The 15,255-nt window shown below is 40.6% G+C and overlaps 1 protein-coding gene across 2 annotated transcripts in view; it reads left to right on the top strand.

Annotated features, from left to right (window-relative positions):
• CTNNA1 (catenin alpha 1) overlaps nt 1–15,255 on the top strand; it is a 183,379-nt gene that overhangs the window by 154,400 nt on the left and 13,724 nt on the right. For both annotated transcript variants that reach the window (XM_080803534.1, XM_080803535.1), the window contains one exon: nt 10,082–10,238. In XM_080803534.1, the coding sequence (XP_080659660.1) occupies nt 10,082–10,238 (157 nt within the window). The remainder of the gene's footprint in view (nt 1–10,081; nt 10,239–15,255) is intronic.

The raw sequence follows: 15,255 nt of genomic DNA, 5'->3' as shown, positions 1-15,255 counted from the left end.
ACTAATTAAAAAGTTTTGAAAATCTTGGAATATTGTCAACTCTTCTGGGACTGCATCTGGCTTACTCTGGCCCATGTGTTGCATGCCCAAAGGGCCTCTTCAGAGATGCAGAGGCCATCCCTCTGGGGAGGAGGGCCTTCAGTGGAGCCTTTTCTTTACTCTTCATCCTTATTGGGGCAGTGACCTCTAGCACAAGGGCCCTAGCGCTGAGGTGTTCCTTTCCATAGTCACTGGTTTGTGGATCAACAGAGTCTAGGCAAGTTAATCAACTAGGCAAAGTAGTTCACCAGGACTTTAAGATGGGGTTTTTATTAGAGTGTATCTTTCTTTGTGGTGAGGCTGCTGTCATTATCTGGCTCCAGGATGGAGTACCTGTGAGGTGTTTCCAGGCTGTTTTTTGTGCCTCACTCACAGGTTCTCGCATTTAGGAATCAGGTCCCTGTGCTGGGGGTGCCCTCCTTATGTAACTTCCCTGGGGGCTGCTTTTCTCTGGCCCCCACGTACAGTTTAGAGTTGGGTCCTAGACCTTATTTTTCTTTCTAAAGGGGAGAGATGATAGATGGAGCCTCTAGAGGAGCTTCCCCCCCCCCCCCCACTTTTCAGTCCACCCGAGGGCAAATTAACTTTTGGAAAGGGGAGCTAATCTGAAATACTCACTTTTTAGCATCTAAACAACATCAAGTTCAAATATTTGAGATTAATTAAAGTTGAGGAGGAAGTAACCTGAAAGTGGCTTTTTTTCGTTGCTTGGGGGATTAAAAAAAAAAAGGCACCCGCATTTTTTGGTGATTTGCTATTGTAAGAAAGGAAGTAGGTCATCTGTCTCTGCCTGCACTGTCTTCTACTCTATGGCTGCACTCTCTCTCCATCAGGAGCAAGACCTGCTTCCATCTGAACACAGAGCCCTAATCTCACATGCTTTTATAAGGAAAAAGCCCAGCTGTTTTGAGAAAAGGTCTCAGTCTGTACCCCACATTTTTTTGACATGTCTTGTTTGTGAAGGCTCCCAAGTCCATGGTAGCTGCTTAAGATATTTCACTTGTTAGTTCGCTTGTTGCTGGCTAGGGGGAACAAAAGGAAAAAGCAAAAGAAGAATGTTTCTGACAATTGAGTCTTTAAAATTGTAGGAAGGCATTTTGGAGATGATCTCACTTAATATTTTATTTTTCTTACTTCATTTGCTAGAATGAGCATTGTACATTTAGCTTAATACAGGTCTGGCCCTTTAAATAATTCATAGAGCTTGGTTTAATGTGTGGCCTTTCTTGGAAATCTACACAAGGTTGAATTAAGTATTTGAAGCCACTGTTTATCTGCATTTCTTTCTTTTTTCTTTTTTGTACTTCTCACTAACTAGAGAAATAACTTCTAAAATTGCCTATTCTTTCTTGAGCCTCCTTAGATCTATCTTCCATATTGCCGCTTTTCCCTTTATTCTTCTGGGAACGCTGATCATTTTTGTGGCTGACAGGCTTAACAAGCATCAAATAAGCACAAACCCACACAGGCCTGGCCTATCGTGGTGAGAAAATATATAGCTCTTAAAGGAGTATCCAAGGCATACAGGCCACGGTACCATGACCTCAGCTCTCACTCATCTATTATTTCACAATGAGAGGACCGTCTGTCTTTGAACCAGCTCATTCTTCCACTTTGATATTGTCTAATCTTTTCTTTTCAAAGCATTTTCACAGAGGACCTTGAAGGACATGCTTCCGACAAAGTTTCTGTCCCTTGCCCGCCCCCAACCCAATTCCACTCACTCTGACGGGGCTGTGCAACAAGCCACCAGAGGGGCTGCACTGTCCTTGTAGGGCTTGTGTTTGGATACTGGTCTCTTCTCTTTTCTCATAAAATCTGATTTCCATATCCTAACATTTGGAGAGTGTTTCCTTCTCTTCTGTTTTCTTGAAGTCTGTGTAATAGGTATTAGTCCTTTAAATGTTGGGGATCATTTACCAATGAAGTCTTTTGCCTATAGTTTTCTGTGTGGGAAGGTTTTTAACAATTCAGTTTCTGTTACAGATTCAAATTCATGGTTATTTCTTCTTGAGTGAGATTTGGTAATTTATGTTGCATCAATTACTACTCTGTTTTTTCTTCCACTTGCTTTGTGTTTAATTTGCCCTTCTTTCTCTAGTTTCTAAAGTTCAAAACGTTGAGATCATTGATTTGATAGGTTCTTTTCTAATGTCACACTTAAACATTTTAATGCTATAAATTTGTCTTAAAGCACTGCTTTAGCTGCATCCCACAAATTCTTATGTGTGCGTTAGATAGTACGGGAAGGTCAGGAAAGATGTCACTGAGAATGTGATTTAGAAGCGTAGACCTGGAGGAGATGACCCAGCAAGCCGTGGCGAGTACCTGAGGGGAGAGGACTGCAGGTAGAGTGAATAGCAAACGCAGAGGCTTTGAGGAAGGGGGTGAAATGAGTTCATGTGGTTTGGGGCCTTTTAGGGCCATGGTAAGGCCTTTGGCTCTTTACTCTGAGTGACATGAGAAGCCATTGAAGGATTTTGAATAGAGGATTGACATGATTTAACTTAGGTTTGAACACAGTCTCCATGACTTTTGTCGGGAGGGATAAAAGCAGAAATACTCCTCAGGAGACTGTGCTAAGTAGAATAATCTCTTCTTCCCCTCTACCAAAAATGTTCATTTCCTAATTCCTAAAACCTATGAATGTGTTACCTTTTATGGCAGAGGGACTTTTCAAAGGTTTAAAAAAAAAAAAAAACACTTAAGAATCTTTAGTTAGATTACCCAGGTGGCTCCTCAGTATAATCACAGGGGTCCTAATACACAGGAGGCAAAGGTTTCAGCGTCTGAGAGGATACTGTGAGTGTGGAAGAAGGAGTTGGAGTGATGTGGCCACAAGCCAAGGAATGTGGGCATCCTCCAGGAGTAGGACTGGGTTCTCCCCAAAAGCCTCTAAAATGAATAGGTCTGCTGAACTTTGATTTTAGCTAAGATCCAAGTTAGATCTGACATCCAGTACTTTAAGATAATACATTTTTGTGTTGTTTTAAGCTAAACTACTTTGATAACAGTATGTTATAGCAGCAATAGGAAGGTAAAACAGAAGCTGCGGTACTAATCCACAAAAGAGGACAGTGGACATGGTGAGCACTGGTTAGAGTCTGTGCATATTTTGATAGAATTTACTGAATGATTAGAAGTGAAGTGAAAGGAAAGGAGAAGAGCCAGGGAGAAATCGGGATTTTCAGTCTCAATAGCTGGAAGGATGGAACTGTCATTTATTTCAATAGGGAAAGTGGTTTGAGGGAAGAATTGAGGAGCTCAGTTTTGGACATGGTAATTAGATATGCAAGATGCTAAGTGTGATTCAGGGAACAGTTCTGGACAGGATGTATAAATTGAGACTAATCAGTATATACATCATGCTTAAAGCCATGAGCCTGAATGTACTCATTAATGGAATGCACTTATCTAGAGTAAAAAGGTCTAAGAACTAAAATGGGGTTCTCTAGCATTTAGAGTTTGGGGAGGTGAGCAGTATCCAGCAGTGGAGATTGAAGGGTTAGTAACACCAGAAGAACACCAGAAGCTGGTTTTACCTTGGAAGCCAAGTGAAAAACAGTGAGTGTGTCTAGGAACAGTGTTCATTCATGTCAAATGGTTGTAGAAAGTGAACTGGGGATTTATCCTTGAGCAACATGTAGATGTCGTAAGTTACTTTGGACAAAAGAAGTCTAAGTAGAGTTGAGGAGACACAAGCTTGACTGGAGTGGGTTCAGGAGAGAAGAGAGGGATTGAGTTTAGCATGTTGGCAGCCCTTTCAGGTTATTAGGTAATGTTTATAGAGACACGGGGTGGTAGCAAGAAGTGGATATGGGATTGAGAGTGTTCCTTATTTTTTATTTTTAGTTGGAAGCTATAATAGCATGGTTTTCTTTTTTTTTTTTTTTTTCGGATTTATTTTAGAGTGTGTGTGTTAGGTGTGTGTGCAAGGGGCAGGGCAGAGGGAGAGGATATCAAGCAGACTCCTCACTAAGCGAGGAGCCTGATGGAGGCCGTGATCTCAGAACCCTGAGATCATGACTTGAGCCAAAACCAAGAGTCAAAGACATTCAACCGACTGAGCCACCCAGAAGCCCCTGTAATAGCATGTTTTTATGTCTACTTGATGAAAAATAGTAGAGAAGTAGTGACAGTATAGAATAGAGGGAAATACTGATAATATAGAATTAGGAAATAGTCCAGTAAAGGGGAAATACTGATACTACAGAATAGTATTACCAGTATCAAATATTGACAATATAGAAAGAAATATAGATAATCTACATGATCAGTAGAATTCATAAGAAAATCTCAGTATAGATACTGATACCTATATTGATAATATAGAATGGAGGGAGAATTACTAGAGAAATGTTCTGGAGTAGGGAAGACCAAATGAAATCTAGGGGACTGGTGGAAAGAAAGGTTGATTTGACATGTGAGTATAGAGTGCACACTGTTTAAAAAAGGTTAAGACAGTATGTGGCACAGGTGCAGGTAGGTGGGTAGGTGCAGTGGTAGGAACCTATAGACATTGTCTTCTGATTGCATTCACCTTTCCACTTAAATAGGAAGCAGCAGAGTTACAAGCTGAGAGTGAGGATGCTCTCAGGTGTGTTAAGGGTTTGGGAAGAAAGTGTGAAACAAATACTAATTTAGAGCCCAGACCTGAAAGGAGGAGATTGACTGGACTAAGGAAATGTCCCCAACATTATGCATCTTGAGTGATCAAGAATTTTAAAGAAAGACCACTCAGCATGATTGGGAGCAGGAAATTGTGAGACATCTGAATGGAGCTGTTCAGTCTGCAGCACGGATATGAGTGGGGAGTTAGAATGAATGGTCTAGGTAGGAGATGTGGGAGTAGTTGACATCTAAGTGGTATGCAATAATGAAACTAGATGAAATTACTCACTATGAAGGGAGGAGTGCAGAAAAAGGAGAGAAGGTCGTGTTAAGATGGAACGTTGAGGAACTTTACCGTTAGCAGAGGAAGACAAGGTAGCAAAGGAGTTAGGAAAAAATAGCCAGAACAGTGGAAATAAAACAGAAGACGTATTTGACAAAAGCTAACATAAAGGCCTAAAAAAAGAAAGAAAGAAAGAAAGAACGAATGAACGAACTTTTTGTAAAGCAGAAACAGAAGAGAATTTGCTCAGCTCAGCCTGATAACTTCATCCTTAATGGTGGAATATAATATTTAGTGGGAACTGGTTGAGCCTTTTCCCTCTACAATCAGAAACGAGACAAGGATACCCTTTTCAACATAGTCAACAGCAGCATTTTAAAAATTGATATTCACCATGGTTGTAGTGTCTGGTTTGGGACCTTTTGCAAATTTATTGAGCAAAAATATTAACTCACACGAATTTTAATTTTGTTTGATTTGTGAGAGTAAATTTTCCCCTTAATTTCTATTGGTCATTTTTGGTACATCTTAGGTAGGCTGTCCTTGTCTTTCCCCCATTTTTCTACTAGTATTTTGGTGTTTTCCTTATGGATTTACCTAACACTGTGTAAATATACTTAAATACAGAAGTAATAATAATCAAATTTATGAACTGACTTCTCCCATTGTTACTTGGAAATATGGGATATTTTCCAAGAAGTGAGAAATACTTATTTCTTTTAAATATTAAATAAAAGCATAAATAAATTCTTTAGCTTTGTCATCTCATCTTTCTGGAAACAGTCATAGCATTTAAATACAAGCATGAGGGGCACCTGAGTGGCTCAGTGGGTTAAGCCTCTGCCTTCGGCTCGGGTCACGATCCCAGGGTCCTGGGATTGAGTCCCGCATCAGGCTCCCTGCTTAGCGGGGAGCCTGCTTCCTCCTCTCTCTCTCTGCCTACTTGTGATCTCTGTCAAATAAATAAATAAAATCTTAAATAAATAAATAAATACAAGCATGAAGTGAGGCTTTAATTTTTTCTCCGGATAGCACATCAAATGTAAAAATAATGTACTATTATTCCCTGCTAGTATGTGATGTCACTTTTATTGTACACTGAATTATGCTCTGTGATAGGGTTTGTTTTTTTTTATTTTTTTTTAAAGATTTTATTGACTCATTTGACAGAGCAAAAGAAAGAGCATAAGCAGGGAAGGGGAAGAGGGAGAAGCAGGCTCCCCGCTGAGCAGAGAAGCCCCATGTGGGGCTCCATCCCAGGACCCTGAGACCATGACCTGAGCCAAAGGCAGATGCTTAACTGACTGAGCCAACCAGGCACCTGATAGGATCTGTTTTTAGATGGTTCTCTTCTAATTGCTTTAGCTTTGTATTACATTTTAATTATTTCACGTCAGTACTCTTGCTCTCTATTCCCAAAGTTTTTTTTTTTTTTTTTTTCCCGCTATTCCCGGCTATTTATTGCTCTAGATGAATTTGTGAATAAATAGGTCATTCTTCCTACCCCCAAACAAGAAATATGTTGCTCTTTATTTGAATTTTTGTCATGTAACTTAGAAAAGTTTAGTCACTTACTGTTACTTCACTCATGTGGGTTTCTTCACAGATTTAACCCCCTTTATTTCCTGTTAATTGCTTTCAGAAAGAACTTAACATTCTCTCATTTTATTTTCTAACTTTTTTTCTAGCATACAGAAAAATTTATTCAATTTTAAAATATATTTATATTGTCTAGCTACCTAATGAACTCTTAATAATTCTAAAATTTTTTTCAGTTGGCTTTCCAGTTTCTTAGATAAACAAAGATCGTCTTTATTGAGAAGTAATTTTGTGGTCTCTTTCTAACAACTTTTTCTTTTATTCCTTTCCCATTTTATTTTTTGGCTAGAAGGACTGTTTTATTATTATTTAACTAATGGTGATCATAGGTATAGCATAATAACATCTTTATTTTTAAGGTAAATGATTCTAGATTGAACCACTGAGTATTATGTTTGATGATTATTTGAAGTAGTATGTAAGTATCTATATAATTTACTAAGAGTAATCAGAAATGAGCATTTAGGGGCGCCTGGGTGGCTCAGTGGGTTAAAGCCTCTGCCTTCGGCTCACGTCATGATCTCAGGGTCCTGGGATCGAGCCCCACATCAGGCTCTCTGCTCGGCGGGGAGCCTGCTTCCTCCTCTCTCTCTCTGCCTGCCTCTCTGCCTACTTGTGATCTGTCTGTCAAATAAATAAATAAAATCTTAAAAAAAAAGAAATGAGCATTTAATTTATCAAGTATCCTCTGTAAACAGTTCTGTAAATGAAAATGAGAAAGTTAACCTTAGACAAGGTGGTTTTTCTCCATTATACTGTATGAGATAAGATATATTACAGAACAAAGAGAGCAATTTTCTCTTTGTAATGGAGGAATTATCTTCGTATTTAAAACATATAATTAATTCCTTGCCCATGTTTATTTGGCTCTCTTGGGAAATATTTTCTTCAGCCAGATATTCTTAAAAGGTCTAGCTTGCTCTGATTCATTGATGCATTTAGTGAATCAGTGAGTTAAGAAATGAAGAGTGTAGGGACGCCTGGGTGGCTCAGTTGGTTGGGCGGCTGCCTTCGGCTCGGGTCATGATCCCAGCGTCCTGGGATCGAGTCCCGTATCAGGCTCCTTGCTCGGCAGGGAGCCTGCTTCTCCCTCTGCCTCTGCCTGCCACTCTGCTTGTGCTCACTCTCGCCCCTCTCTCTCTCTCTGACAAATAAATAAATAAAATCTTAAAAAAAAAAAAAATGAAGAGTGTAGTCCTCAGTGGTGAACCACCTGGTGGGAAGTGAATGAATGGCAGGAAGGAAAAGAGGCAGAGAACAAGCCTTGAGAAGATGAAAAGAGGGAAGACCACCGCATAACACATGAAAAGATGATGGGACGGCTTGTCTCACAAATAATTGACTGTCTAAACCCATATACCTTTGAAAGTGGTGGGCTGTCAGTAACTAATAAGTAGACTGCCCAGTTCCCTGTGCCTCCGAATCTCTAGCTGGCAGTCTCGGTGGCCCAGTGCTTCCTTGTTTCTGGGAGGAAGAGGAGTAGTTGCACCAGTCTACGAGCTGTGCTCTTCCGTTTGGTAACAAGTCTGTGAGGGCTAAATTGATGTTATTCTTGAATACTGCTCCTTTATATTGGGAATTAAACACATGACCTGAAGGCATGTAGTTCCTATGGCACCTGACAAAATTTATTGCAGATCCTGCCCTCCACTTTGCATGTCCAGATGCTTCTGTGATAGCTGTTTTTCTGCTTCATCCAGATCTCTGCTCCCATCCCACTAGTTTCATCTTGTCTTTGCTTCCCTTCCATGTTGCCGCCTTATACCACTAGGATGGCTCTCATTAAAAAGGAAAGAAAGAAAGAGGGGGAGAAAAAAAGAAAAAAAACACATGTTAGTGAAGATGCGGGGAAATTGGAACCGTCATATGTGCTGGTGGGAATGTAAAATTTTGCAACTGCTTTGGAAAACAGTCTGGCAGTTTCTCTAAAGTTGAATTCCAATTCCAATCCTACCTATATTCCCAAGAATAATGAAAACACAGAAATATGTGTATGAATGTTCATAACAGCTTTATTCATAACGCCAGAAGGTGAAAATGGTTCAGATGTCCATCAGTTGATGAATGGATAAATAAAATTTTATATATCTGTATAATGGCGTATTATTCAATAAAAAGGAATAAAGTACTGGCACATTCTCCAGCATAGAAGAACCTCGAAAACATTAAGTGAAAGAAGCTAGTTATAAAAACCCACATATTGATATGATTCTGTTTATATGAACTGCCCAGAATAGGCAAATCCATAGAGAACAAAAGTAAAGTTAGTAGATGCCAGTAGGTAGACCTAAGGAACGCTGAGGGAAATGAGAAATGACTGCTGACAGATAACGGGATTTGTTTTTGGAGTGATGAAAATTTTGTTAACGTTTTAAAAATGACTGTGGTGATAGTTGCACAACTGTGAATATCCTAAAAACTAGTGAATTGTGCAGTTTAAATGGCCAGATTTTTTTGGTATGTGAATTATATCTCAACCGGGGGGGGGGGTAGGGAGTGATTTACAGATTACTCATTCCTTCCTTCCTATCTTCCTTCCTTCCTTCCTTTCCTTATTAAAAGAGAGTGTGGGGGCGCCTGGGTGGCTCAGTGGTTTAAGCCGATGCCTTCGGCTTGGGTCATGGTCTCAGGGTCCTGGGATCTAGTCCCGCATCGTGCTCTCTGCTCGGCAGGGAGCCTGCTTCTCTCTCACTCTCTCTGCCTGCCTCTCTGCCTACTTGTGATTTCTCTCTGTCAAATAAATAAATAAAATCTTTAAAAAAAAAAAAGAAAGAAAGAAAGTGTATGCATGAGTGAAGGGGATGGGGAGCAGATGGAGAGAGAGAATCTTCAAGAGGCTCCACACTGTGTGGGATCAATGTGGAGCTTGATCTCATGACCCCGAGATCATGCCCTGAGCCAAAGTCAAGAGTTGGGCGCTTAAGCAACTTAGCCACCCAGGTGCTCCTACAAATTACTTTTTAAGCTTAAGAAATTTACACTTCCCGTGTACAACCTGAAATACCAGATGTTCATCACAAGATAATTAAGAATGGTGGGTAACTGGATCGAACCTGGAAATCATATAGGAAAATAGTGATGTACATCCACAGGATGGAATAAGAAACAGTTGATATTTTTAACATACATTTAATGATATGAGGATGTACTTAAAAGAAGAAACAAGATAATGTTATATATATTTTTGACATGTGTACTTACATTGTGTGTGTGTGTGTGTGTGTGTGTGTGTGTGTGTGTGTGTAAAAAGCCTGGAGTATAATGTCAAAAATTTTAAGTTGCTGTCACAGAGTGGAGATTGGAGATAGTTTTGTTTGTTTCACTGCCTATCTGTACTTACAGTGTGTTTGTGTCACACTCACATATACAGCCTGTTGCCTGACACTTCTCTCCATCTTTGTGAGTGTTGCAGTGGAGCACGTGGTATGGCAGGTCCTGGTCAGATGCATGTGAGACAAAGCACAGCCACTGCACTGACCAGAGTGGCCCCCATACTTTTTATTTTCATGACACTGAAAGAGTAAACAAGGAACTTCCATATCTTTGCAGGTTATCAATGCTGCATTGGCTTTAGCAGCAAAACCACAGAGTAAACTGGCACAAGAGAACATGGATCTTTTTAAAGAACAGTGGGAAAAACAAGTTCGTGTTCTTACAGATGCTGTCGATGACATTACTTCCATTGATGACTTCTTGGCTGTCTCAGGTAATGAGCTGGTTCCCCCGAGAAGCATGTGAGAATGTGCATAATTACTTTTCGCCTAAGTCACAATAATGGACAATCAAAACGCCCCCAAGTCTGGGCAGGTAAATTATTCTAGCAATAATATTGTGCTGGTTTTCATTTTAATTAAAAAAACATCAGCAGCTAACAACAACAAACTGTCACTGACTCCTCAGCAGTGGGAGGTGGGGTTGAAATTGTTTCCCTTATGGTGGGGCTGGTCTTGAGCTTAGAAACAGGAAATAGAAAGCTGACTGGCAGTTTTCCCCTATTTGTGTAGAGTAAGATTTTGCAACTGTGACCTGTATAACACCAGAATGACCGATCCCTCTTGCTGCTGTTGTATTTAGAAAAAACACTGACCTGGGTCCTGGGAGAGGCTGTGGTTATTTCTTAAGATCGTGTGAAACTTAAGAGAAGGGATTCCCAGCACCATCACCTTGAATTCCTTTTTGAGAATAATTTTTCCCCCTTCTTGGAAAGCTTCTTCCTTTCTCCCTCAGAAGTGATCATAGTTTAACTGCCTACTTTTTGAAAGACTATCTGCATGATGCACAGATAGAAAACAGAGAGGAAATATTTAAGTGCCATTTAATTATGAACTTGCAAAAAATAAATCTGGGTAATCCACCTCACAAAAACAGTTGATTTCATTATATAAACATAAACTGGTAATGACATAGTAAATTGCATTCATATAGAAAATGTCTGTCAACTGCAATTCACTGTTTATCACACAGAGATAAATTTCAATCCATCTCCTTCAAGTTGAGCAAGTATAAATGCGTTCTTCATGTAACAGGGCCTCTGCTGCCCTTAGCTGTACTGCTTGCTTTCTGGAGGTGCCAGGCTTCCTGAGGCCAGTGGCTTTGGTCAGAGTCAGTTGCTGGGTGCTAGTAGGGCTAAAACTTCCTGTCACCCCAGGGAACCACAGGCTGTGGCGTGGGAGATGTGAGTGTCAATGGGGCTTGAAAGAGAAGCGGGGCTTAAGTACATGCACAGCACAGTCCTCCAGCAATGACCTATATCTAAGGTGACAGTGTGTTCTGCATATTAATGTCCTCCTGTCCCTGCCCGTTCTCCTTGGGACTGGTAGCTGTGGCTGTACTTGAGAGAGTGGGGAGCGTAATCCGTAAACTGCAAAAAGAGGGGATAAGCCACGCTGCTGCAGGACTGCCAAATTGCAGGTGCTGGTACTTTAAAACAAAAAAGCCATTTGCAAGCACATCTTTGCAGGTGCCAAAAATGCAGCAATGGCTTTTTTGGGAAATCTTGGCCTTCTGTTGTTTTTCCCAATGAAGTACTGAATTATTCTTTTTCATAGGTTTAGAGAAAAACATTCCACCTTCACGGCACACTTTTAAGCAAACAACAAATTTTGAAATCTAAATGTAAGGCCCCCCTCCGGAGACAGATCCTACATTCCTAAACTTATTTCTTGTGATTAGGTTGGGTTTAGCTCAGGCTTGGTCTCAAGGGATTTTCAGTCCTTCTTACAGCAGAATAAAATGTAATAGAATCAGATGTCCCTCGTGCAACATTCTTCAAATTGGAGAACAAAAAGGATTCTGCAGTAGTGTTTAGTGGGGATCCAGGCAGTATCTTTAGGGTGTATGACATAAAACAGAAGCATGGTAAAGAGAAATCAAATTCTTTAACAGATATACTTTTATCTAGTGAGTATATTCAATGTTTATGCAGATGAGGGAAAATATAAGAGGTCGACTCGATGGAAAGGAGTTTAGACAGTAAAAACACGGAACAATTCTCTCAGTCAGAAAGTGATATTTTCAGAGTACCTGAATTTTAGAGGTTTTGTCACAGCCTCGTTTAGCAGAGTCAGGCAATTAAGAGTAACAGGGCCAGGCTATTATTCATAATTCTTTTTTTTTTTTTTAAGATTTTATTTATTTGACAGAGAAAGAGATCACAAGCAGGCAGGCAGAGAGTGGTGGGTGAAGCAGGCTCCCTGCTGAGCAGAGAGCCTGACATGGGGCTCGATCCCAGGACCCTGAGATCATGACCTGAGCTGAAGGCAGAGGCTTAACCCTCTGAGCCACTCAGGCACCCTTATTATTCATAATTCTTATGATTTTCTTATGGTGTGCTTCATAGGGACATGGGATGAAGGAGGAGACAAGCAAATGCCTTGGCAGAGTTCTCCACCATTGACCAGTTTTAAGCATTCACGCTTTCTGTCCTCACACACCTCCCCCACCCATGGGAGCTTCAGCATGTCTCTGTGGGTGACTAGAGATGTCTTCCCATTTCACCTGACCCAGTCTTGCTAGGGAATTGACTGGCTCTCATCACGAGGAACCCCAGTTTGAACTGGGCAGGCCCCCACTGGTGTCCAGTCCTTCGCTGGTGCAGTTGACAGCATCTCTCATTGTGCACCATGGTTTGGAGAGCAGTTGTCTGTCTGTAGCATTCATAGACAGCCTCTGGACAAGGAGTCATATCTTGTCCTCATCCTAATATGCCCTCTTTGCCAATTTCCCCTTGCCCTGTGGCACACTGGGGCTTCAGCAGTCCTGTCAGTGAGGTTGGCATGTTTTCGAGTAAAGGGTCTGCCAGGCAAGTGCCCAGCACAGAGTCTCGATTCAGCTTGGCTTCTGGCATCATACATCTTCGCTAAATGCAGAGTAAGGAAGCTGCTTGACTCCCTGAAGTGGTTGTTGTATACTGTTTTGTACTGTATTCTGGTACCTCTGGCAGTGTGATAGATTTTGTGGAATATTTCCACTACTGATTTTCCACCATCAGATCATTCTTGGAATTGATGGTGCCTCAATGTTCCCTGTAGCCGTCCACTAGCCAAGAACCCCGTCAGGGGTAAGTTACTTAGGGAATAGGGCTACTTTCTCTGTATTGTTACTGCATATTCAGTTCCATTGGTTCCCAAAGTTCCTGCATACTTGCCACAAGTCGTATTTAAATTTGTGGCTCGAGAAGTAATGGTCATATTGTGTATAATCTGGCCAGGCTACCAAGCATTTCATGAGGCTGCAGGGCAAAGGAAACTTGGGTCCCTATATATCAAGTATGAGACAGTGGCACTTCAGGGGTTATGCATGCCCTCCCAGTCCAGGGAAGAGAGAGTGGGGGCTCTTTTTCACCAAGTTGTATTCAGAACGTGACTTGTAAATATTGGAGATGGTTAAGATGGTAGAGCGCATTCAGCAAACCCCAAGTATATTTATACTGACTGATCCCTTAAGGACAGGAGTTTGAAATTTATCAAAGTGATAAAGACTGTTTGAATTTCATTTGAATTGTATTTGATAAATGTTTTCCATAGAAGTGTAATTTACTCTTATATGTTTATTCTGGTTGTATGTGGAAGTTTTAGTTACCCCCCCCCCTTTTTTAAAATTCAAGTGTTTGGGCTTATTACATTTAATTAATTATTTACATTACTTATTACATTTCTTTACCTCACGCTTTTGGAAACAACTACTATACCACATTAGATAACTTTAGGGCAACACCTAAGAGTGGTGATTTGTACTTCTTCACTAAGTGTCAGTGTGCCCCAAAGAATTTGGTTTGACTGAAGGCCATTATTACTATTCTTTTTGATGGAAAGCCACTAAATAAAAGGATTATTATACCTAATTTGGGGGGGGGGGGAGTTGTGTTTGAGAGCAAAAAACCTGTGAAACTACAGATAAAGTAGTGGTCAAGTTGGGTGTGATTTCTGATTCCCGTGCCCACTAGCTGTGTGACTTTGGGTAGTTCAGTTAATACTTACATGCCTTGGTTTCCTCATTAATTAATGGTGTTTTTTAATTTTATTTTTTAAAAGACTTACTTATTTTAGAGAGTATGGGCATACATGGGGGAGGGACAGAGGGAGAGAATCTCAGACTTCACAGTGAGTGTGGAGCCAGATGTGGGGGTCAATCCCATGGCCCTGAAGTCATGATCTGAGCCAAAACCAAGAGTCAGAGGCTTCACCAACTGAGCTGCCCAGGTGCCCCTAATTTTTTTTTAAATGGCTAGTCTTTTATAAAGAGTTAAATGTCAAGCATTCAGAGTATTTCCTGTTATAGATTAAGTCCTCTATATGAAGTATTAATATTGTCATCTCCTGTGTCTGCATAAGTTTACATCAGTAAGTAGAGCCAGAGCAAAGGGTACACAGAATGGGCCCTGTTACTCATCATGGATTGAAGTATGAGTTCATGCAGCCTTTTTGGGAGAATTCCAGTTGGCTTGGTGCTTGGAGGGCAGTTAGGCATCACACATCTACTTTAAACATATATGCCTTTTGACTTAGTAATCCTATTGCTAGAAATTTTCCCCAGGGATATGTACGTGAATATTTGCCAAAATACCTGTACTAGGATGTTCTTGTCAAGCAAAATGTCCAAGAGAAGACTAGATAAGTAAATTATGGCCCCTGCATCTATTCATTAGGGTACTTTGCAGTCACCAAAAAGGATGAGATAGATGGGTGGAGGCAGGCCTAGAAAGGTTTTGAAATGAAAAACATATAATAGTGTCCATAATATTATCCCTTATAGATAGACTGTTGTGTTTGTGACTTTTTTCCTCTTAAATGGCACCTCTGATGTTGAATAGTCAATGTGTTTAATGAGGTACAGATTGGTATGTCAACTCATAATGGACCCATGCTACCAATTTCCGTGATAATTCAATTAAAGCTAAAGTAATTTATGGTTTAGGTTAGCATAGGTACCTCCAACCCTCCCTTGTTTGTACCTGTTCATTGGAAACTCATTTCTGCCTGATGGCTGAAGTGTAGTGAGCAGAGTTGGTGCTTGTGTGCTGGGTATGTTGTGGCCTCAGCTGGATGGGGCTTTCCTAGAGACAGCTGTTGAGGGACGGCAGAGACTATTACTTTAGTCAGCTTCCCAAAATAGAAGGCTTCCTGTGTTGCTAAAACATGGCAAGCCCTTCCTTGGTTTAGGTTCACTGGAAGAAAGCCAGTGTGAATTCAAGAAAGTCAAAATTGATTTTTAAAAACATCAGT

This window comes from Martes martes, assembly GCF_963455335.1.
Source record: "Martes martes genome assembly, chromosome: 5".
In the NCBI taxonomy this organism is placed as follows: domain Eukaryota; kingdom Metazoa; phylum Chordata; class Mammalia; order Carnivora; family Mustelidae; genus Martes; species Martes martes.
The sequence above is the reverse complement of the archived record's forward strand: the minus strand, read 5'-3'. Positions and strand labels throughout refer to the sequence as shown.